This window comes from Pelophylax lessonae, assembly GCF_965119305.1.
Source record: "Pelophylax lessonae genome assembly, chromosome: 2".
In the NCBI taxonomy this organism is placed as follows: domain Eukaryota; kingdom Metazoa; phylum Chordata; class Amphibia; order Anura; family Ranidae; genus Pelophylax; species Pelophylax lessonae.
This window is the reverse complement of record NC_138769.1, coordinates 620,819,158-620,843,340: the sequence shown is the minus strand read 5'-3', so window position 1 is coordinate 620,843,340 and position 24,183 is coordinate 620,819,158. Positions and strand designations below refer to the sequence as shown.

At 46.4% G+C, this 24,183-nt stretch overlaps 1 protein-coding gene across 1 annotated transcript in view; it reads left to right on the top strand.

The window, feature by feature from the left end:
* Positions 1–24,183, top strand: part of SKA3 (spindle and kinetochore associated complex subunit 3) — an 82,647-nt gene that overhangs the window by 50,936 nt on the left and 7,528 nt on the right. Inside the window, exons 10-12 of the mRNA XM_082246719.1 lie at positions 3,659–3,865; positions 9,371–9,478; positions 9,566–9,672. Of these exons, the coding sequence (XP_082102845.1) occupies positions 3,659–3,865; positions 9,371–9,478; positions 9,566–9,672 (422 nt within the window). The remainder of the gene's footprint in view (positions 1–3,658; positions 3,866–9,370; positions 9,479–9,565; positions 9,673–24,183) is intronic.

Here is a 24,183-nt window from a genome sequence, read left to right as displayed (position 1 = left end):
TGTTTTTGCCCCCATTTTTCATGAGCTGAACTCCAAGATCTAAGACTTTTTCCATGTACACCTCCCCCCGGACCTTGGCCCCTCCTGCGGATGACGGCTGAACACATCAGCCCCGCCCGCAGCGCTAGGACCAATTACTGCGTCGGTGCCGTTGGAACGCAGGCCGCGCTTCCGCATCCGGGGGCGTGTCCTGCGTTCCATCGGCAGTGGATGCCATTGGCCGCACGAATGACGTCGGCGCGTGCTCGCGGTTCGCACTGCGCATGCTCCGGCGTCCCTCACCGACATTTAAACAGCGGCGGATGCCAGCCACGGCATCCGCCGCTGTGACCACATACAGGATCCCTTCACCACAAGGTAAATACCCGGAAACCTGCCACTCTGCCAAACCACCCTCACCATTATTATTATCAGGTTGGTCCTAAACAAGAAATGTATAATTTCAGGGACACTGCAAGGCAACCAATCTCAGCCTGAATACCCAACACCATCCCTATTACCAGGTAACTCACCAGCTAGATATACCCCTCAACTTCTCAAATCTCCACTCTTTTACTCCTCATCATCTCATTGTGTGTAATATACATGCTATTTCTTTGGTCCCTAGACGCACTTCTCAAACAACCTAGAGGAGAGAACTAAACATGGAGTGACTTACTCGATCTAGGTATATCCTAATCAATACTTACAAATATGAATACTCCTTACACCTTCTCCCATAACTGACGTGCTTCCATCCTAATATTTACCTAGGGACCACACTCCCTCTCTATTGACGGAGAATCAGAAATACGTTCCCTGTCAGAAAATCTTTCTTGAACACCTACACCAACAAATTAAGGTACGAATATAGACATTCTCCTTGTTAAAATTTCTGACACTATTCAACCCTAATATATAACAAGAAACATAAACATACATATATATCTCTTTCAGAGGACCATACCAGTTACCCTTTGAACTTCAGTGCAACAGGCACATCTCCAACTATAGATGCCGAGACTTTTGCCATAAGGTATTTTTTCCCGTACCTCTGCACTTGTCTCAAGATCAGATCTTCTATCCTTTTGAGTACATTAAAAATACTGATTCTCCCACATATACGTCTATACAGAGATAAGTGCGACCCCCCTCTTCGGCATCCTCGCTGGGGCCACATTCGGGAAGACCCACACCCTCAGGGACCAAGTGGTGCATACATCGGCACTCAACACAGCAGAACCCTCTTTTCCCCTTCTTTCTCTTAGCAGCAGTGACTCACTTGTCACACCCTCAATAAGTTACAGATACAAAAAACTTGTATATCCAAATCTTATCTACAGGTATAACATTGAATGTTTGAGATCTACTTATATTGAAACTGACATAATTCTCTATGCAATTAATTTACACAATATCTATTATGTTATGTAGGAAATCACAAATCTCCCCACTTTCAGACCCCTGAAGAAAGGCCTGCGTGCCTGAAACGCGTCGGGTGGGAGGATTTCCTTCAAGTAACCAACATATACCTCTGAGTATATGCATCACTATTCTCTTCAGTTTTATATATTCTTTGAATATCATAGTATTTATGCTTTCTGTACATACATATGCAACACTTCAGATCTATGTAAGATCTATTTTACTATTTGTTAATAAAATCATTTAAATTTTATACAAATTGTGGAAGTGTGTTTGCCGGTAAAGTCCCACACCCTAGGGGGACCCCCCATTCTGTTTTTTCCATGTACACAAAACGCCTATTTCTCTCAAATATTGTTCACAAATCAAATCTGTCTAAAGCTGTGTTAGTGAGCACTTCGCCTTTGCCGAGATAATCCATCCACCTCATAGGTGTGGCATATCAAGATGTTGATTAGACAGCATGATCCAGAGCATCCCAAACATGCTCAATGGGTGACATGTCTGGTGAGTATGCTGGCTATGAAAAAACTATAGGACGTGCCTTAGACTGGCCACAATAAAAGGCCACTCTAAAATGTGCAGTTTTATCACAAAGCACAATGCCACAGATGTCACAAGTTTTGAAGGAGCGTGCAATTTGCATGCGGACTGCAGGAATGTCCACCAGAGCTGTTGCGTGTGAATTAAATGTTCATTCTCTTCCATAAGCCGTCTCCAAACGTGTTTAAGAGAATTTGGCAGTACATCTAGCCAGCCTCCCAACCGCAGACCACATGTACCCACACCAGCCCAGGACCTCCACATCCAGCATCTTCACCTCCAAGATCGTCTGAGACCAGCCACCCGGACAGCTGCTGCAACAATCGGTTTGCATAACCAAAGAATTTCTACACAAACTGTCAGGAACCGTCTCAGGGAAGCTCATCTGCATGCTCGTCGTCCTCATCGGGATCTGGACCTGACTGCATTTCGTTATCCTAACCGACTTGAATGGGCAAATGCTCACATTCGATGGCGTCTGGCACTTTGGAGAGGTATTCTCTTCACGGATGAATCCTGGTTTTCACTGTACAGGGCAGATGGCAGACAGTGTGTATGGCGTCGTGTGGGAGAGCGGTTTGCTGATGTCAACGTTGTGGATGGAGTGGCCCATGGAGGCGGTGGGGTTATGGTATGGGCATGCGTATTTTATGGACAATGAACACAGGTGCATTTTATTGATGGCATTTTGAATGCACAGAGAAACAGTGACAAGATCCTGAGGCCCATTGTTATGCCATTCCTCCACAACCATCACCTCATGTTGCAGCATGATAATGCATGGCCCCATGCTGCAATGATCTGTACACAATTCCTGGAAGCTGAAAACATCCCAGTTTTTTCATAGCCAGCAAACTCACCAGACATGTCACACATTGAGCATGTTTGGGATGCTCTGGATCGGCGTATACAACAGCGTGTTCCAGGTCCTGCCAATATCCAGCAGCTTCGCACAGCCATTGAAGAGGAGTGGACCAACATTCCACAGGCCACAATCAACAACCTGATCAACTCTATGCGAAGGAGATGTGTTGCACTGCATGAAATCAAATGGTGGTCACACCAGATACTGACTGTTTTTTGGACCCCCCAATACAGTAAAACTGCACATTTTAGCCTAAGGCACACCTGTGCAATAATCATGCTGTCTAATCATCATTGTGATATGCCACACCTGTGATGTGGGGATGGATTATCTCAGCAAAGGAGAAGTGCTCACTGACACAGATTTAGACAGATTTGTGAACAATATTTGAGAGAGATAGGCGTTTTGTGTACATGGAAAAAAGTCTTTGATCAGTTCAGCTCATCAAAAATGGGGGCAAAAACAAAGTGTTGCGTTTTTATTATTCTGTTCAGTGTATTTTTTTCACCAGACTGAACAACCGCTCTTAAGCTGTGTGTATTTTTTTTATTCCTAGCACATATTCCTGCAGGGGGCAAAATAACCCTTTGGTCGAGATCCTAACATGTAGGTGTGTCCCTAAAGTGATTGTAAAGTCAATTTTTTATTTATTTTTTTAATTAAAATAATAAACATGTTCTACTTACCTGCTCTGTGCAATGGTAGTGCAGAGCCGTGGCTTACCTCCTCTTCTGGGCGTCCCCTGCTGGCAATCTTGGCTCCTCCCATTCTGTGTTTGATCATTTTTATTTTCTATACCAGAATCCTCACACTCCTTAAAATCACTTTGACTCTCTCTTTTAATAGACAAGGTCACTGGATATTACAGAGCCAATCCCAAGGCCAGAGATGTCCCATACTGTATACCTAGAGCAGGCTGCACCATTGGGATTTAACTCTGATAAATATGGAAACCCAGCTAAGCCAATGTCTCCACCCAAGATGAGAGATTTCACGATAGGAACACCGCCAAGACCAGAGATGACTGCACGTTTAACTGAGGATGTGTTCAAGGTACCACTTTAATCATTTCTGTTTGTGTTCCTCCATCTTCTTCACTCAAAATATTTATTTATGTATCCTCCATTGTGTTCACAAAACATGCATACTGACCATACATTCCTGGATGGTTTTGTGCTCACACAACCACATCTCAAGTTGCCCCAATTAAAGAACTAAAATATTTAAAAAACCTTCTGAACTTTGATGCTTCTGTCTTTGAACTGTCAGCAGTGGAGCGAAAAGCAGCATGCATCTCTAACCTCCAAATCTCTTTGCAGTTCCTCAGTACATTTCACTCAATTTACATTGCTGCCTCCAGCTGCAACCTTCACTCTGCACATGGCCTGCTTGTTATCTCTAGTCACCTTGTGAACTTCTCATGCACTTTTCCAATACTCTCCAAACTTTTTTTGCATTGATGTTATCCACTCAGGGTGGGTGGTGAGGGCGTAGACATGAGTGCTTATACCCCGCTGGGGGTGGGCAGTGTCATGCCACTTAGTGTCTCTTTAAGGATTTTTATTTTTTTATTTATATGTCAATGCTGTACTACCATTTTCCAAATGAGCCACAGAATTTATTAGAAAAAGCAACCGCTTTTGAAGCGATCTTATGATAATTTGATTGTTAGACTTTCGTCCGAAAATATCTGAAGGTAAAAACATGAACATTTTTCTTGCACGACACCAGAATGTACGATTTTAATTTAATCCGTACAGTTTTTGTCCGAAAATACAATACAAATACATTACATCACTTCCGAATTTTTATTCTGTCGTACAAGAATTTACGTACTTTAGTAACCTATTCGTTTTCGATCTAGAGACTAGCATGCAAAGGAAAAAAAAAAGACAATCTCATTGTGTGTACTAGGCTTTACTCACTAAAATTCATTATGATTGAGTTCTTTTAATTCCACAAGTGTTTTTATCTCTTGGGTCTTATCTCAATTTTCTCCTAAAATGTTAAGTTAAACAGAAATGTTGCATGCATACTACCTTGTTTCTTGCGACTTCCTCAATGTTTCCCAGCTGCTGTGGGAGGACTTGGGATTCTCTATGACCGCTTGGTTTAAGCTCTACAAGCTGCACAGCCAAAAGGTCATGGGCGTTCCAGCCCTCCCTCTAGTATATCATTATGCGCTCTCATATTTGCATAAGTGGCAGCAACAGTGTGGCTCCTCACAGTCCTGTCCTGCCTTCTCCTTTGATAGACAGCAACATTTAGTAAAACAAGTAAAAAGTGGCTAATAGGCTTGGGCGGGAGGGAGGATTTGGGTAGGGTTAAATCCGTCCTATTGCATGTTCACATCCTGGCAAAGTAAGAAAGTGATTTGGTCCTTCAGATTGTAGCATAATCTTCATCACCTCCTCCTAAGGCTGAGGAGCTATAACTGAACAAACTCTACAAGATGGTGTATGAATACAGCAAGAGATAACAGATTTGCATGTGTGCACTATTTTTAACTTGCTATCCCAGAGGGTTCCCAATAAATATGCATTTTAATTCTGCTTTAAAGGCTAAAAAATGACATGGTATTTCCACCTCAGATGTATCCTTCATTTGCTCCTGATGCCAATAAATACCCAACTGACAGTCACAGTATTTAAAGCCTGTTACTAGAAATATTTAGAAATAATGATCAGTGGGGATTAGCAAACTACTGCAACCACATTACCAATTTATCTCAAATTTTACTCATTGAGCTGCTTAGCCACCTTTTTGTTTTTTTTTAGTGATCTTTTAAAGTTCAGTCTCAGGCTTGCCAGACACCCTCCCACCTTAACCCCATAGGAGGAGTCACTGACCCTTTAATTAAAAAATAAAAATAATATATCTCTTACGTCCTCCAACAGTCGCCGCCTCCTCGAAGTCATCACTGTTGGGTACTGACTTCCCATCCGCAGGAGTAGCTAGGCATATAGACTTAGTCCAAAGACATTAGCATATACACACCCATGGGGGCTGTCCCATCTGGTCAATACCCCCCCTGCATCACCACTTCCAACTCAGTTTTAATCTGCCTAGCGTCAGGAGTAGTCAGGCTTCCCTGTGCTGGGGCTTCAGTCTCAGCCTTCCTAATATTTTATTTGATTTTTCTTTGAAAAATGTCAGTTTTTTCTTACTTTACTAGCTGTTTATTTTGTCAGCTTCTAGTGTTAGTCTTCTCTTCGGATGAAGATGGATCATGCGGTGCTGGGATTCAGACTGACCGCCCTGGTTCTCCAGGGCACAGAGGGTCAGATGGACCCCCAGCTCGCCATCGAGCGTTCAGCTATGGTTCGCCCTGGCATTACGAACGACCCATCCCTGTTCGCTACAGGTAAGCAGCCGTGAGGTGGCTACCTCACAGGACACGTCTGCGGTGCTGCAGCGTCATGTCCCTGGCTCACGGCACTCCCTGTCAGATGAGGACAGCGGTTTTCCGTGCATAGAGGCTTCCCACGCCATCTGGTACAGGTAAGTACTTCTGTGTGGGGCCTCTGTCTGGGGTGCTGTGTGTTCCCCATGTCTGTGCCTGTGTGACTCCCGGTGGGGATCGCTTGTGCAGATACTGTATGTTGCCTGGGGGTCCCTGTCCCTGTGTCACTTCGGTGCATTGTTGGGGGTGCAGACGTTTGATTATGTGGCGACCGCAACTGTCTCCGGGGCCTGCCTGTCCGAGTACAGACGGACAATGCTACCGCGGTGGCTTACATCAACCACCAAGGGGGCACCAAGAGTGCTCGGGCGGCCCGGGAGGTGAACAACATTCTGTCTTGGGCCGAGACTCATGTCCCGGCGATCTCAGCAGTTCACATTCCGGGTGTGGAAAATTGGCAGGCCGACTATCTGAGCCGCCAGACCCTCGACCAGGGGGGATGGTCCCTACACCCGGAGGTCTTTCAGATGCTGTGTGCGAGGTGGGGATCCCCGGACGTGGATCTGTTCGCATCCCGGCTAAATCAAAAGGTGGAAAGGTTCGTGGCAAGAACGCGCGATCCGTCGGCGGACTTCCCGGATGCGTTGGTAGCCCCTTGGCATCAGTATCGTCTGATGTATGCCTTTCCTCCGATTCAGTTACTATCCCGGTTCCTCCGCAGATTGGTCTCGGAACCACACCTGGTGATTCTGGTGGCTCCAGACTGGCCACGCCGGTCCTGGTACGCCGACGTTGTTCACTTGGCAGTGGCACCTTCGTGGCGTCTGCCTCTGCGGGAAGATCTCCTGTCTCAAGGTCCGATCTTCCATCCTGCTTTACAGTCGCTGGCTTTAACGGCCTGGCTGTTGAGACCCAGGTCCTGAGGGACAAGGGTCTCTCCCCTGAGGTTATCCCTACTCTAATCAAGGCTAGGAAATCCTCCTCTGGTAAGATCTATTACCGTACCTGGAAAGCTTATTTAGCCTGGTGTGAATCCAGGGGGTTCTCCCCTCGTTCTTACTCGGTGTCAAGAGTGTTATCTTTCCTCCAGTCTGGAGTGGATCAGCGCCTGGCGCTGGCCACGGTAAAGGGCCAGGTGTCTGCACTGGCTGTCCTTTTCCAACGCCCTGTGGCGTCTCATTCCTTGATTCGCACCTTCATTCAAGGTGTGCGACATTTGGCTCCTCCCAGGAAGGAGCCTTTTCCTCCATGGGACTTGAACTTGGTTCTGTCCGTATTACAGCGTGCTCCCTTTGAAAACATCAGGGAGATATCGTTGCCTCTGCTGTTTGAAAAAGGTTACTTTTCTAGTGGCGATCACTTCGGCTCGCAGAGTGTCGGAGCTGGCGGCGTTGTCTTGCCGCTCCCCTTACTTGATAATTCACAAGGATAAGGTGGTTTTGCGACCACCCCCATCCTTCCTTCCCAAGTTGATCACTGAGTTCCACCTTAATGAGGACATTGTCCTGCCTTCGCTTTGTACAAAGCCTAAACATCCGAAGGAGATTGCCTTGCATTCCTTGGATGTTGTCAGGGCGATCAGGGTTTACCTATTGTCTACGGAATCCTTTCGGAAGACGGATTCCCTATTTGTCCTTCCTGAGGGATCTCGGAAGGGCATGGCGTCTGCAGCAACTATTGCCAAATGGATCAGACAGACCATTGAGCAGGCTTATGCCTTGAAGGAACAGGTTCCGCCCTTCCCTATTAAGGCGCACTCTACCAGATCTTTGAGTGCGTCCTGGGCCTATTGGTATCGGGCCTCGGTGGCCCAGGTGTGCAAGGCTGCGACTTGGTCGTTGGTGCACACCTTTTCCAAATTCTACAAAGTAGATGTTCTGGCATCAGCTGATGCTTCCTTTGGCCGCAAAGTTCTCAGTGCGGCAGTGCCATGAAGGACCCTTGAATTTTTTTCTGGGTCCCTGGCTGTTGGTGTTTGCTTTCCTGGGCTGTTGCTCCTGTTGAGCATTGTATTTTTCTGTTGCCCAGTTGGTTCTCTTACGGTGCATGTAAGATTCCTTTCTCTGATGTGGGTACTGCGTTGCCTTTTCTACGGTTGCATCTCCCACCCCTCATGTCTATACTGCTTTGGGACATCCCAACAGTGATGACTTAGAGGAGGTGGCGACTGTCGGAGGACGTAAGAGAAAACAGAATTTTTGTAAAATCTTACCTGTAAAATTCCTTTCTCTGAGTCCTCCGACAGTCGCCGCCCCCGCCCCTCTTTTGGGGTTCTTATTACCTACTGCTATGCTACCAAACTGAGTTGGGAGTGGTGATGCATGGGGGGTATTGACCAGATGGGACAGCCCCCATGGGTGTGTATATGCTAATGTCTTTGTCTGTGGACTAAGTCTATATGCCTAGCTACTCCTGCAGATGGGAAGTCAATACCCAACAGTGATGACTTAGAGGAGGCGGCGACTGTCGGAGGACTCAGAGAAAGGAATTTTACAGGTGAGATTTTACAAAAAGTCCGTTATATATAATTTGTTTCTCCATTGTCCTTGGTTGGGTGGCGTGATGTCACTGGTCCTCTTCGATCTCTTCTTCCTCCGGTGTAGGGCAGATCTTGAATGCTACATAGCACAGTGTCATGTACTAACGTGGTGCAGCATTCTCCTGTGAGTCCATGGTGGAAGGTGGAGCCTCTGGGCTCACAGCAATTTGGTTAAATGACACCCAGTGTTTGGTGAATTTGTTTCTAAAGTCTGCAGGGGACAGTGGCGTAGATCAAATATAGCAGAAGTGCTTTTTTGTTTAAAACATTCTATGGACCTTATTCTTTGTCCAAGCTAACCAATGCAATTGGTAATTGTAATTGTAGAGCCCTTAAAACTAGCACAATGTGTGTGAATTTACATTTACAGTAGTCGTACCACCTCAGAAATGGATAAATAAATGTATTTGCTGTAACCTTACAGTATTAGTGTGGTAATGCCTTTAGTGAACGGACTAATTCAACTGGTTAACCATCATTTAAAAATTCTGCACACTTTTCACATCTTGAGTTTTAGGTGTCAAAAGGTTTCATCCTGGCACTCACATTAAGTTAGCATCATTGTACTAGTAGTGAGCTCATCAGGCAGTGATAACTGTGCTCTGTTTCTCCACAGTGCAGTATGAAACCAGCATCTCCTCCCAAGGTCTCTGAGTACGAGAATCTGTTGTGGACACCCACTCGACCTGAGATGACAACTTGTATTACTGAGGACATTTCACAGGTTCCTGCTTATTATAAAATATATTAGTGAAGCTGGAACTGCTTTCAGGAGACTTTTTTTTATAATATTATTTTTTTTCTGTTGCAGCTATTGTCTCAGTATTGTGAAAATAAAACAAAATCATCATGGCAAGATCCACAAGGCATGTTTACTAGAAACAGAAATCCAAGAGAAACTGAGGATAAAGAGAACAGGTGAGATTGGGGAACTTACTATAGGTAGGGTTTCTGTGAGCTACCTCCAGCCAGAAATGAAGGTTAGGAAATATGAGAGAGAATCTGATTTCACACCGAGAAGGGCCAACTACGAAGACCTTTTCTCTTGGAACCTACTAGCATAGTATAAATACCTTTTGCAGTCTTTTTCCTTTCCTGGCTAACAGGTAAAAATGTACACCACACCCTGAGAATCAGCAGCAGCCACACACAACATTGTGACACTAGTACCAAGATAATGCCTCTAACGCATATGCAGGAGCTCGTTCATTGGACTTTTCTCCTGGCGATGCCAGGAGTTGGTTAGGGTACCCGAACAGGTAGGTTTTGTCCTAACCACCTCAGTGGCATACTTCCAGGGCGTTCACATCACATTTCCTTATCTTTCTGAGAATTCTATAGTAATTACTAGCCGTAGTTAAAAAAAGATTTGGCAGTAGCATCTCTCATGCATTATTTGCATCCAGTTGTTTTTTTTTTTTTTTTTTTTACATGCATTTATAATAGGAGTCGACCGATTATTGGAGCAGTTGATTATTAGGGCCAATATTCGTGAGATTCCAAATAATCGATATCGGTCAGAAACTTACTGATATTGCTCACACCTCCCCCTGCTACACACTACTACTGTCATCATCACCCAGTAGGCGGAGGCATGCAGCACACGCACGAGATGTTATTACGTATGTTGTACCGTAGGCCTGCAAACCCTTTGAGCCCTGGCTTTTTCTACCCGGGTAGGGCAAAGGCTCTCGCCTTGGCAAACAGTGCGCAGAACTGGACCAGAGTGGACACAGCAGGGCAAGAGAGCAGTGAGCCTGGCCAGCCACCCACCGACAGCAGGGTGCACTGCGTCAGTAAGCTACTCACCCACAGCATGGTGCACTGTGCCAGCCACCGACAGGGTGCACCGTGCCAGCCACCCACCCACAGCAGGGTGCCTGCCAGCCAACAGCAGGGTGCCAGCCATCCACCCATCACAGGGTGCACCAGCTGTGCCAGCCACCCACCCAGAGCAGGTTGCACCATCTGTGCCAGCCACCCACAGCAGGTTACACTCTGCCAGCCACCCAACCGCAGCAGGTTGCACCGTCTCTGCCACCCACCCGCAGCAGGGTGCACCGTCTGTGCTAGCCACCCACCCACAGCAGGGTGCAGAGTCCGTGCCATCCACCCACCCACAGCAGGGTGCACTGTGCCAGCCAGAAAGCATTAAGAGCTTGTTGTTCACACCGTACCTGCATGAAAACCGATGTGAAACTCATGTCTCTGCAAGTGAAGTCTGTGCAGTTTTCCCATCTGTTTTCATGAAGGCATGGTGTAAAGATTAATAAATTGAATAGATTGTAATAAACAATAACATGTTCAGTTTATACCAGATTTGTGTAGAAATTGTGTTGATTTTTCAAAACTTTAAACTTACACAATATCGGCACCTGTTATCGGCTATTGGCCTGAAAGGCGACCGAAAATCAGGTTGCCTTTCAGCCCTGAAAAAATATCAGTTGATCCCCTAATTTATATAGCACTGACAATTTTTAGGCAGCACTTCACATACTGTACATTCACATGTGGCCCTGCCCTTAAGGAGCTTAAACTTGAAGGTACCTACTTTACATTCATACACGCACATGCTAGGGCCAGTTTGGAAAGGAAACATGTAATCTACCACAAGCGCAGGGAGTACATGCATACTCCCATGCAGGTAGTGTCCTGACTGGGATTAAACTGGACTAGTGCTAATACATTTATGTCGCATTTAGATTTGACACACTGTGGCAGGTGGGAATCATTTTAGTGATTATGTATGGCACCTGCATGAGTCGCTCACTGGGCTGCCACTGATATCCAGCAAAGGCTGCAACTTTGCTAAATTCAGAAATTCCTTTTACATTTATGAACTCTGTGTTACGCAATCCAAGAACTAGACTAAGTACCTTTATTATAGCAATATATTAATAATATCCAGCTCTCATGGTGGAACCATATACCCCAAAAACACCCAAATAAATGTGATCTCCCTGCAGCTGGAATAAACTTGTCGTCCTTGACAATAAAAACTAAATTTATAAAAACCCAGCGCTAGAGGAAAAAAATGTACAATTCCACCAAAGACCAATTGTTAAAAAAAATCTTAGTGTCCATAAAACATTGAACCAAAAAAGTTAAACATGTGACCTCCACTCCACCTATTTTTTTTTTGAACGTTAATGTAACACACATTCAACAGATTAGAAACAACTCATGGAGATCATGTTTCCTGTTACATTTGCATTTCCCAGGTATCTAGCTGCAGACTGGAGCTCCATTCTCCACAGGAAACATGTGACCTACACAGTTTTCTGTTTTTTTAAAAAATCAACTTTAACCTTTTTGCTGCCAGAGCGGTTTTTTTTTTTTTTTTCATTTTCTGCACGCATCTATATTAATAAAAGCCCTGTGTCTCTGCGTCCGTCCCTGTGTCCGTGGAAATGCGCTACTGCGCATGTGCACCACGGATAGCCGTTGGGATTGGGACGCAGAGAACACCGGCCGGCGCTGGGCGTGTGTACGAGCGGATCCCCGCCCACCTTTCAACATACGCCTCTGTATTGGCGGGGGCATCCCCTACCAGTTGATTGGGGGGGGGGGTGACCCTTCTCTCCCCTCGCTCCCGGGCTCACCTCTCCGGTTCACAGGCCGGATCCGGACGGCCACGTTCACCTTGGAGTCGCGCATCTCTCCTCCGCCAGCAGCACCCGTACCACCACATTTTCAACTGCCGCCTCCCTCCAGGCGGGATAATCGGATTGGTCGGGGGGGGCGGGCCTGTCCGGTCCCTCTATAAATATTCATGAGGTCGGCATGTATCGTAGCAAAGTGCAGCGCTGGGAGTGCGGTGTGTGATCGGTGAGATCCTGGGGCTGTCAGTGTGGATTTACTGCAGGTGTGTGGGAAGTTTGGTGGACTCCGGTGACTTGCTGGAACTTATGGCGGGGAAGTGATCAGAGGAGCCGGGACAGATCGGAGAGACTGCTCGCTATGATGTACCTTCTGCTGCTGTTGTTGTTGCTTCTTTCACTGTGTGCATGCTGGCTCCCCCCGCGGCTCCGGAGAAAGAGGCCTGTTGGATGATGCCTCTGTCATGTCGGATAATGCCTTCGAGACATCATCCGACAGGCCTCTTCCTCCGGAACCGCGCTCTTCTGAGGAGGAAGTGAAGTGGGCGGGGATCCGCTCCGGTCTAACACGCCCACCCAGCGCCGGCCGGCCGGCCGCCCGAAGTCTCTCTGCGTCCCAACGGCTGTTCGTGCGGCACATGCGCAGTAGCACATTTCCACAGGGACGGACGCAGAGACACTTCCATTTTATATATATATATATATATATATATATATATATATATATATATATATATATATATATATATACATACGTTCTAGCGCCCGTTAATTTACCGGGCTTAATGTCTAGTATTTAATAAATCATTTTGGGCCTGAAGGTTACATAAAACCCCCCAAACATTATATATTTTCTGAAAGCAGACATCCTAGAAAATAAAGTAGTGGATGTTCCAATTTTCTGTGTAACATAATATTACCGCAAAGGTCTAGTAAAACGGAAAATTTCAGAAAAAAAAAGGTGAATTTTAGGGCAAACTAATGCAATAAATTACCTACATTTCTGGTAAAATATATAATCAGAGGTTGCACCTTTTGGTAAATAGATACCCAACATGTCAAACCTTAACTTTCCGTGCGCCCGTAAAATGGCGACAAACTTCATTACCCTATATTTGCTATAGTTGACGCTTCAAAAGCCCCCTATAAGCCACCAGTGAATTTTAGGGCAAACCAATGCAATAAATTACCCACATTTCTGGTAAAATATATAATCAGAGGTTGCACCTTTGGTAAATATATAGTAAGAGCGGCGCTAATATGAGACATAGATTGATCAAAACGTGCTTAAATTGGTGTGTTCCCACTTCAGCTGCTGCTTCTGTTTATGACTTTTTAGTTACAATTTCAGTTGAGTTCATTTCATTCACGGTTTAGCACATATATTTATTTCTTTAAAGTGTGTTTAGCGCGGTTATTTTTTGGCATTGACCTTTGGTAAATAGATACCCAACATGTCAAACCTTAACTTTCAGTGCGCCCATAAAATGGCGACAAACTTCATTACCCTATATTTTCTATAGTCGACGCTTTAAAAGCCCCCTATAAGCCACCAGTTTAGTGTTACGGGGGAGGTCTTGTGCTAGAATTACTGGTCTCCGGTGTGTGTGTGGCGATATGTAACATGTATATCACAATCAACATTTTCAAGAGCAGGCGCCCCTGATACGTGTTTATGCTCGTATGTATGGACATGTGAGGGTGTGGGGCCTCAACATTTTATGGGAGGGATTTTATGTGCTTGGGTGTAACTTTTTTTTTTTTTTTTTTGCTTAACTTTTTGTTTTCCATCACATAGGGCAGCGGTCCCTAACCTTTTTGATTCCAGGGATCGGTTTAATGGCAGCTAATTTTCCCAGGGCCGGGGGAAGGGGGATCATGGTATTCGCGGAGTCTGTCCTTAATCCCCCTTCACACCACAATCCCCTTTTTACAGCACAGTCCTTCCTTTATATCAGTGTCCTCAGTTCTCCTTCACATCACAGGGGGCACAGTGATAAAAGGGGACTGCTCTGTAAGGGGGGCTGTGATATAAAGGGAACTGCACTGTAATTATTACAGTGCCCCCTTTACAGAGCAGTCCTTGATAGCAATCAGCCTCCTCCATCACATTGCCCCTGCAGTCTTCCCCCCCCCCTTCCTCTCTCCCTATTCTAATCTCTGCCTGCCCTGCACAGGACTCCTACTTTTGGCAGGGCAAAGTCTTTGTTCTCCCCTGTATTCCCCGCCCACCCAACAATGTCATCCTATCAGCTATCAGCAGGGCAAGGTGTGGGAGGGGCTTTCCATTCAAGGGAGGGGCTGGGAGAGGACGCATGGGCCACAGAAGGTGAGCGGCAACTGCAGTCTGCGATAGGCCTGTGCTGACCGCGATCGCCGTTCACCTCCCGCTGTGCGGCCTGGTCATCAACAGGCCATGGACCAGCATCGGTCTTTGGCCCGGGGGTTGAGGACCCCTGACATAGGCAACAAAAAGTCTCCTATGTGATGATTATTTTGGCGACAGGTTCTCTTTAATGAGACATGCAGGGTCCAAAAGACCCTGCATGTCTCCTCTGGGCTCCATTGAAGCCAGTCACCTCCTGTGAGTTGGGGGGTTCTGTAAGTAGAGGAAGGGGGTGGTATTTGGGGGTCTGTCAGTGGAGGGAGGAGGTGTTATTTGGGGGTATATCAGTGGGAGGAGGGGGTGGTATTTGGGGGGTTGGGTGGTCTGTCAGTGGGGTTTTTTTTTTTTAAACACCTGGGGTCATAGGTTCTTTGAGGACCTACTGGTTACAAACTGTTTAACTTACTGTGATCTTCAATGCATACCATTTGCATAATTACCAAGAGTAAGAGTTTAACAGTGAAAATATTCTTGTTCCTATCTTCTGCTTCAAAAATCTTAAGTAAAATACTTGTTTACTTTGCTATAGTCTGGTGTCTGTGTAATTGCGTTATCACTTTGAAACATGTCCAAACCCAGGGTGTCAAAGGTGTCGGGAGGCTTGTAAGGTCAGGGCAACATTTTGCGGAGCGGCCCTCACAGGGGTGGCACCACATTTGCATGTGGTGCTACATTTGCAAATACCACCCTCCTCTCACTGACAGACTCCCACAGGGGCTGCCTGCCTTCAGTGGAACCCAGAGGAGACATGCATGGTCTCAATAAAGAGAACCTGTCACCAAAAAATATTTACACTGGGGATTTTTTCCCCTATGATGAAAAAAAAAAGTTAAGCAAAAAAAATAGTTACACCCAAGCACGTGAAAATCCCCACTCCAAAAAATTTGAAGCACCCGACCCACGTACGAATGTAAACACACGCGTCGATTGTGATATACATGTTACATATCCCCGCACATGCCAGAGTGAGAGCAATAATTCTAGCACAAGACCTTCTCCATAACACTAAACTGATGACCTATCCCCTATAGGGATAGCGTTTGAAGCGTCGTTCATAGAAAATATAGGGAACTGAAGTTTGTCACCATTTCACGGGTGCACGTAAATTTAAGGTTTGACATGTTTGGTAAAAAAGGAATGGACTAATTTACAAATCTCATAAACTTATATTTTCTTCACAATATAATATAGATAACATATCAAATGTTGAAAGTGAGACATTTTGAAATGTCATGCCAAATATTGGCCCTTTTTGGATTTCATGAGAGCTACACCTTCCAAAAATTCCAAAAGTTGGGACAGGTAGCAATAAGAGGCCGGAAAAGTTAAATGTACATATATGGAAGAGCTGGAGGACCAATTTGCAACTTATTAGGTCAATTGGCAACATGATTGGGTATAAAAAGAGCCTTTCAGAGTGGCAGTGTCTCTCAGACATCAAGATGGGCAGAGGATCACCAATTCCCCCAATGCTACGGTGAAAAATAGTGGAGCAATATCAGAAAGGAGTTTCTCAGAGAAAAATTACAAAGAGTTTGAAGCTATCATCATCTACAGTGCATAATATCATCCAAAGATTCAGAGAATCTGGAACAATCTCTGTGCGTAAGGGTCAAGGCCGGAAAACCATACTGGATGCCCATGATCTTCGGGCCCTTAGACGGCACTGCATCACTTACAGGAATGCTACTGTAATGGAAATCACAACATGGGTTCAGGAATACTTCCAGAAAACATTTTCGGTGAACACAGTCCACCGTGCCATTCACCGTTGTCGGCTAAAACACTATAGGCCAAAAAAGAAGCCATATCTAAACATGATCCAGAAGCGCAGGCGTTTTTTCTGGGCCAAGGCTCATTTAAAATGGACTGTAGCAAAGTGGAAAACTGTTCTGTGGTCAAACGAATCAAAATTTGAAGTTCTATTTGGAAAACTGGGACGCCATGTCATCCGGACTAAAGAGGACAAGGACAACCCAAGTTGTCATCAGCTCTCAGTTCAGAAGCCTGCATCTCTGATGGTATGGGGTTGCATGAGTGCATGTGGCATTGACAGCTTACACATCTGGAAAGGCACCATAAATGCTGAAAGGTATATCCAAGTTCTAGAACAACATATGCTCCCATACAGACATCGTCTCTTTCAGGGAAGACCTTGCATTTTCCAACTTGACAATGGCAGACCACATACTAGGGCTGAACGATAGTCGATGTGATATCGACTATCGTTCTGCAGGCACGGGCGATATTCATATCGCCGAAGCCACGATATTCAGGCATTAGGCAGAGCGGGGAGAAGTCGGGACTCGGAGGAGGACTTATAGTGATTGCATCCGTCCCACACTTCCCTCCCAGCTCTGCCTCTAGTATCCAGCCGACCATTACTCCGCCCTGCTCCGCCCATTGTCTCTCCTGGCTGCATCGGGGGCGGGATCAGGCTGTAATGTTTTTCAATGGAGAGACAATGGGCGGAGCAGGGCGGAGTAATGGTCGGCTGTTGACTAAGAGGGAGGGCTGGAGTACTGGGCGGATTGCATGGCGGCGGAACAGTGTTTGCAGCAGGAGAGGGGGGAGACGTCCGGAGCATGGCGGAGGAGCACTGCGGGACAAAGGCTGCTACCGACAGCCTGCTTCCTCTACACTCTGGCTCCGACAGAAGGCTCGGGCGGGAGAAGTTCTAGGAGTGTGGTGGATCCCCTGGCAGAAAGCTGAGCTCTGCTAACTGATCCCTCCTCCGGAGACTGTCTGGAGAAATATCGCGATATATATCGTTAAAAACGAAATATCACAATATACTTTTTTCCCCAATATCGTGCAGCCCTACCACATACTGCATCAACTACAACATCATGGCTGCGTAGAGGAAGGATCTGGGTACTGAAATGGCCAGCCTGCGGTCCAGATCTTTCACCCATAGAAAACATTTGGCGCATCATAAAGAGGAAGATGAGACAAAGAAGACCTAAGACAGTTGAGCAACTAGAAGCCTGTTTTAGACAAGAATGGGACCACATTCCTATTCCTAAACATGAACAACTTATCTCCTCAGTCCCCAGACGTTTGCAGACTGTTATAAAATGAAGAGGGGATGCCACACATTGGTAAACATGGCCTTGTCCCAACTTTTTTGAGATCTGTTGATGCCATGAAATTTTAAAATCAAATTATTTTTCCCTTAAAATGATACATTTTCTCAGTTTAAACATTTGATAGGCCATCTATGTTGTATTCTGAATAAAATATTGAAATTTGAAACTTCCACATCATTGCATTCTGTTTTTATTCACAATTTGTACAGTGTCCCAACTTTTTTTAGAATCGGGTTTGTACTTGGTGCAACCTCTGCTTTTATATTTTACTAAAAATGTGTGTAATTTTATAGCAAGTGTTTGCCCTAAAATGCACTTTAGTGAGATGTTTTTACTGAAATTTTGCATTTCCTAGAACTTTGCTGTAATATCGTGTGACATAAATAAATAATAGAAACTTGCACTATTTTATTCTATAGGATGTCTTCTTTCAGAAAATCTATATTGTTTAGGCGTTTTATGTAATCTTCAGGCGTAAAATTATTTTTTAAACGTGTGCAGAAAATGCAAAAACCGCTCTGGCAGGGAAAAGGTTCACGTTTCCTGTGGAGAGTGGAGCTCTGGTCTGCAGCCAGATACCCTTGGAAAATACAGATAATGACTAGAAAACACGTGACCTCCACTTCCACAGGTTGTCTATTTAAGGTTTGTTACAATAAAGTTCATAAAAAAAAAAAAAAGTGGAGTGGCGGTCACATGTTTCCTGTGGGGAGTGGAGCTCCAGTCTGCAGCCAGACCCCTCTCTAGCTGTCCTTCATACAGCCACACAGATATAGTAAACTCTCACCAGATGTTAAGATTTTTTACTTCAATGGGTCATAGCAAGCATGATGCAACAACAAGAAAACAGCCTCCAGATGTCGCTCTAGTTGCTCCACATCCCTTCCTTAGAGGTTTATGCATGCCATGAATCCTCTAAAGAATATTAAGGGAAAACCACAAGCATAGTGTAGTAGTTTATACACTCATATATTTGATAAATTATGCTTACGTGAATACAATAATGTGCAAACCACTCATCAGTGAAGCACAATAACAGTGGAGGTGACTCCCCGTTCCTCCAAAACACCACATGCACAAGTCTGGGTACAAAATGGATTCTCATTGAAGATTGCAACCCTTTAGCTTAATAGGGTCATGCAAGGTGTTAACAGCATATCAGGGTCACCATGCATTCCCTTCCTTCATTCTCCACCTCCACTGGTCCAGACAACGTCAGCACTTTAAACCACTCCACAGAGGGTAATATAGAGAAGGCAAAAGCTCATAGCATAGTAAAACGAAAAATAATTTTATTCTAAAAAAAAAAATATTTACAGAATGATGGTTAACGCCGTAGGGAAACTGGAAGTGTGGTATCCGCTATCTTTGTTGTACTTAATTGCATGTGTATTAACCACTTTTTTGCATATGGGGTTGGTGCCTCAGTTCAAAATTGGGACTTTATGGGCCATAAAGTCCCAATTTTGAACTGAGGCACCAACCCCATATGCAAAATTTTACCCGGGATGATGGCTAAACCTAACTAAAAAGTTCTTTAGGAATCACACACCTACACAATGTGTATTAACCACTTCTGGACCGAAAGGATTTGCCCCCTTAATGACCAGGCCATATTTTGCGATCGGCACTGCGTTACTTTAACGGACAATTGCGGGGTCGTGCGGTGCTGTACCTAAAAAAAAATGTATGTCTTTTTGTTTTCCCCACAAATGGAGCTTTCTTTTGATGGTATTTGATCACCTCTGTGATTTTTATTTTTTGCAATACAAAAAAAGAGCGACCATTCTGGAAAAAAATTTTTTTTCACATTCTGCTATATAACATTTCCAAAAAAAAATGTAAAAATCGAAAAGGTTTAACATTTTTTAGGCCAATTTGTTTTCTGCTACCTATTTTTGGTAAAAAAAATTGCAATAAGCGTATTTTGATTGGTTTGCACAAAACTTATCACGTCTACTAACTACGGGAAAGATTTTTCTCTTACGTCCTCTGACAGTCGCCGCCCACTCATACAATCTGCACGTCTGGGTATTGGCCTTCTCCACAGGAGTAAGCTAGGCAGAAGATTTTGTTAGAATATTCACAAAACTTTGTATAGACACACCTACAGGGGGCTGTCCCTATGGTCAATACCCCCAGCTAGCTTCATTCCCAATTCAGTTTGCTGCTGCCTAGCTTAGGAGTAGGCTGGCTTTTCCCTGGCTGGGGCTGTGGTCTCAGCCCTTTTCTTCTTTTTATTTTTTCTCTCTAGAAAAGTATTTTTTCTTTTAAAAGACAGCTTTTTAATTGTTCCTGCGCTTAGTTAGTCGGACTTCGGAAGACTACAGCGTTTGCGGAGCTGGGAATCGCACTGGATATTCTAGAACATTACGGAATCCCAGCCTGCCATCGAGCGTTAGCAGGTTATGATACGCCCAGGCCTCGCAAACGACTATGTCCCTGACTCCAGGGTCAAGACTGCGAAGTCACTATCTTCGCCGGGATGTCTCAACCGCGGTACGCCCACAAGTTGCTAGCGTCCCCTTTGGCTGAGGGCACCACCACTCAGAGTGGGAGGCTTCCTGTCACAGAGCAGTACCCACGTTTTCGCTGGAATGGTGAGTACCATGCTACCCCTCTGTCTCTGACCATGTCTGTCGGGGTGTGTATGTGGGCCGTCTGTTTTATGGGGACGGCAGTTTGGTATGGGTTCTGTGATGTCCCCCTCATGTCTGTAGGTGCGGTCCCTGTGTGTCACTTCCCGGTCCCTGCGGGGGCGCTGTGACGGTTCTACCGCTGTATGGGGGGTTGCGGGGGTCTCCTATGTCCCTGAGGTGCTTGTGCCACTATTTGGGGAAGAGTACATGGTGTGTGGGGGCCGCAATCCGCGTGGCCGCCATTTAGGTGTGGGCAGGCTGTTTGGCCTCATAGTGAGGGCAACAGCCATTTTCTGCTATGCTGTTGGCGCCGATCGGGCGCCATCTTTAGTGTGGGCGAAATGTCCTTATGTGGACAGCGGCCATTTTCCCAGAGCTTTTCCCATAGACTTGTATTGGCAACCATTTGTTTGTGGCTCAGGGCTTATTCTGCCTCTAGGGGCGTGAGGTCACTTCCTCTTTCTTCTCCTGCAGATCGATTCAGCAGTGTGGCAAGTATAGCACACTGTGGGGGGCTTCTATTGCGTTTCCTGGCCTGCATTCCTGCTAGCATTCTTGCTCTCCATTTGCGGTGGGGACCGCAGGAATCGCCGATTTTTAAAGGGCCAGCGTAATTTAAATTGAGATTGCTATTATGGAGTCCCAGGATAGCAAATTCCCCCCAGATCTGGTAGAGGGTTCAGGTACTCCTGAATCCTCTGCTATAGTCTCACTTACTGCTGCGCTTGTGACTTTAGCGTCAAAAGTGGATTTGTTGATGTCTGACCGGGCTTTTAAGAAAAGGCCTATGCCCTCTCAGTCTTCTGATTCAGAGCCAGATTTGGCTGCCACAGACAGCGTACCCCCTGAGGGGTCTCTGTCCTCTCAGTCGGATGTGGAGGAGGAGGATTTCCCCCTCCGGATCAGTACGGGACCACGCTGCGGTGTCTGCGCTTATTAGCTCTGTTAAAGACACTTTAAATTTGGATGATGAGCCCCACCTGTCGGGTAAGCGGTCTTCCTTTGGGACCCGCAAAGCCCAAAAATCGAGTCAGGTTTTTCCTTGTCCCGCAGGGTTTCACGAAACCGTGAATGAACAATGGCGTCAAATAAAACTTAATTTTGTAGTGCCAAAGAGATTTCAGTGCCGTTATCCCTTTGCGGATCCGGTGGATTGTCGCTGGACTGCGGCTCCTAAGGTGGACCACGCTGTGTCCAGGTTAAATAAGGCCCCTCTAATGCCCGCTGAGGATTCTCCGGTGTTTAAAGACCCGGCGGAAAGGCGGGTGGAAACTCTTTCCCGCCACATCTATCTGGTAGCGGGTTCCTTGCTAAAACCCATGTTCGCTTCGGTAATGGTCTCTCAGGCTGTTGTGGAGTGGGCCAAGGCTCTTAAGCGCACTCGGATTGCTGACTCCGCCTCTCCTGCTGCTCTGGAGATGGTGGATCAAATGGGTCAGGCTGTTTTATACCTGTGTGACGCGGCCTTGGATGAGGCACCTTTCATCGCATGACTTTCAGCAGTTGCGATTCGTCGCATCGTTTGGTTAAAAAACTGGTCGGCCGACCAATCTTCCAAGAAGACAGTGTCTGACATCCCTTATGCGGGGAGTCCGCCTTTTTGGGGACTCTCTGGATGAACTGGTCAAGGGGATCATGGGGGGCAAGAGCACTCTGTTGCCCCAGGTGTCCAGGGGAAAAATCATTTCGCAGCAAGCGGGGTCCCTCCTTTAAACCTAACCAGGGGTCCTTTCGTGTCTTCAAGGCACAAGAAAAAGGTAAGTCCTTCAAGGCCTCTAGTGGCCAGAAGAAGCCTTGGGCGGGCAAGTCAAAAGCTGCCCACGCTGGCATAGCGGCTCAGACCGCCTCGACCCGAAGGGGCGCCCTCACCCGTTTCAGGGGTGGGGGGGTACGTCTCCGTTATTTTCCCGAACCTTGGCTGGCCAAGATTCAGGACAGGTGGGTTCAAAAACTCATTCGGTCAGGGTACAAGATCGAGTTTCGATCGCGCCCAGCAGACAGATTCTTTCCCTCAAATCTTCATTTAACCCCCGATCGTTTCCGAGATCTCCATCGGGCGGTTCAGGATCTCCTCGCCCAAGGGGTGGTTGTCCCGCACCACAGCGGGACACATTACGGGGTTTTTACTCAAATCTGTTCACAGTGCCCAGAAAGGAGGGCAAGGTGTGTCCGATTCTGGACTTAGTTTCTAAACCGCTTTGTGCGGGTTCAGAAGTTCTGAATGGGAGTCCCTCTGGTCGGTGGTGGTATCCCTGAGTCCAGGAGATTTCCTGGCGTCCATCGACCTCAAGGATGCGTATCTACACATCCCTATTAACGAGGGTCATCAGCGGAGGAGCACTATCAGTTTGTGGCGTTGCCTTTCGGCCTCTCTTCGGCTCCAAGGGTTTTTACCAAAGTTTTGGCTCCTGTTCTAGCCTTGTTGTGGGTACAGGGGATTGCCATCCTAGGTTACCTGGACGATCTCCTATTAAGGTCGAGCTCCAGTGCCAATCTGTTGCGCGATCTGTCGATCGCGGTTCAGACGCTCCAGGAGTTCGGGTGGACCATCAATTTTCAGAAGTTGACTTTGTCCTCTTCTGTTCGCCTCCCTTACCTGGGAATGATTCTGGACTCCGCCCAGGCAAAGGTCTTTCTTCTGGAGGACAAGCTCCGGATCCTGCAGGACGAGATCCGGTCCCTCAGGGACAACGAGTTCTCCTCGCTTCGGACCTGCATGCGGTCCCTGGGCTTGATGGTGTCGGCTTTTGAGGCGATCCCATTTGCACAGTTTCACACGAGATTTCTTCAAGCGGAGATTCTGGTCCGGTGGGACAGACATCCTCAGTCTTTGGAAAGGAGGATTTCTTTGAGCCCCCAAGTCAGATCGGATCTCCTGTGGTGGCTCCAGTCTCCGGCTCTGAAGGAAGGAAAGTCCTTTCGTCCGTTGCTATGGACTGTGGTCACCACGGACGCCAGCCTGTCGGGCTAGGGTGGAGTTCTAGGCAGGTTGTCTGCCCAGGGCACTTGGTCGGAGGGGGAATCCTCCCTGCCGATAAATGTTTGGAACTGCGGGCAATCAGGCTCTGTTTGCTCTGTTGGTCGGATCGTCTTCGGGGCTGCCCAGTGCGTGTGCAGACGGACAACGCAACTGTGGTGGCTTACATCAATCACCAAGGGGGCACCAGGAGTGCCCGGGTGGCCAAGGAAGTGGCCGAGATTCTGTCCTGGACCGAGACGCAGGTCCCGGCGATTTCGGCAGTTCACATTCCAGGTGTGGAGAACTGGCAGGCGGACTATCTGAGTCGCCAGACCCTGGACCAAGGGGAATGTTTCAGATGCTGTGTGCACGGTGGGGATTCAGTTGTTGTCCAGATTCCTTCGCAGGTTGGTCTCGGAACCGAGGTTGGTGATTCTGGTGGCCCCAGACTGGCCAGACTGCAACTGGTCGTCGAGCCTCCCTGGCGGCTCCCGGCACAAACTTTCAGTGATTTGTGCACAGTGATGTTTTGGAGGAACAGGGAGTCACCTGCACTTTTATTGTGTTTCACTGATTAGTGGTTTGCACATGTATTCATGTAAGCATAATTTATAATTTTATCATGAGTGTATAAATGTTGGGGTTTTTCCTTTGATACTCTTTGGAGGATTCATGGCATAGCTGAACATCTAAGAAAGGGATGTGGAGGAACTAGAGCGACATCTGGAGGCTCTTCCTGTTGTTGCCTCATGTTTGC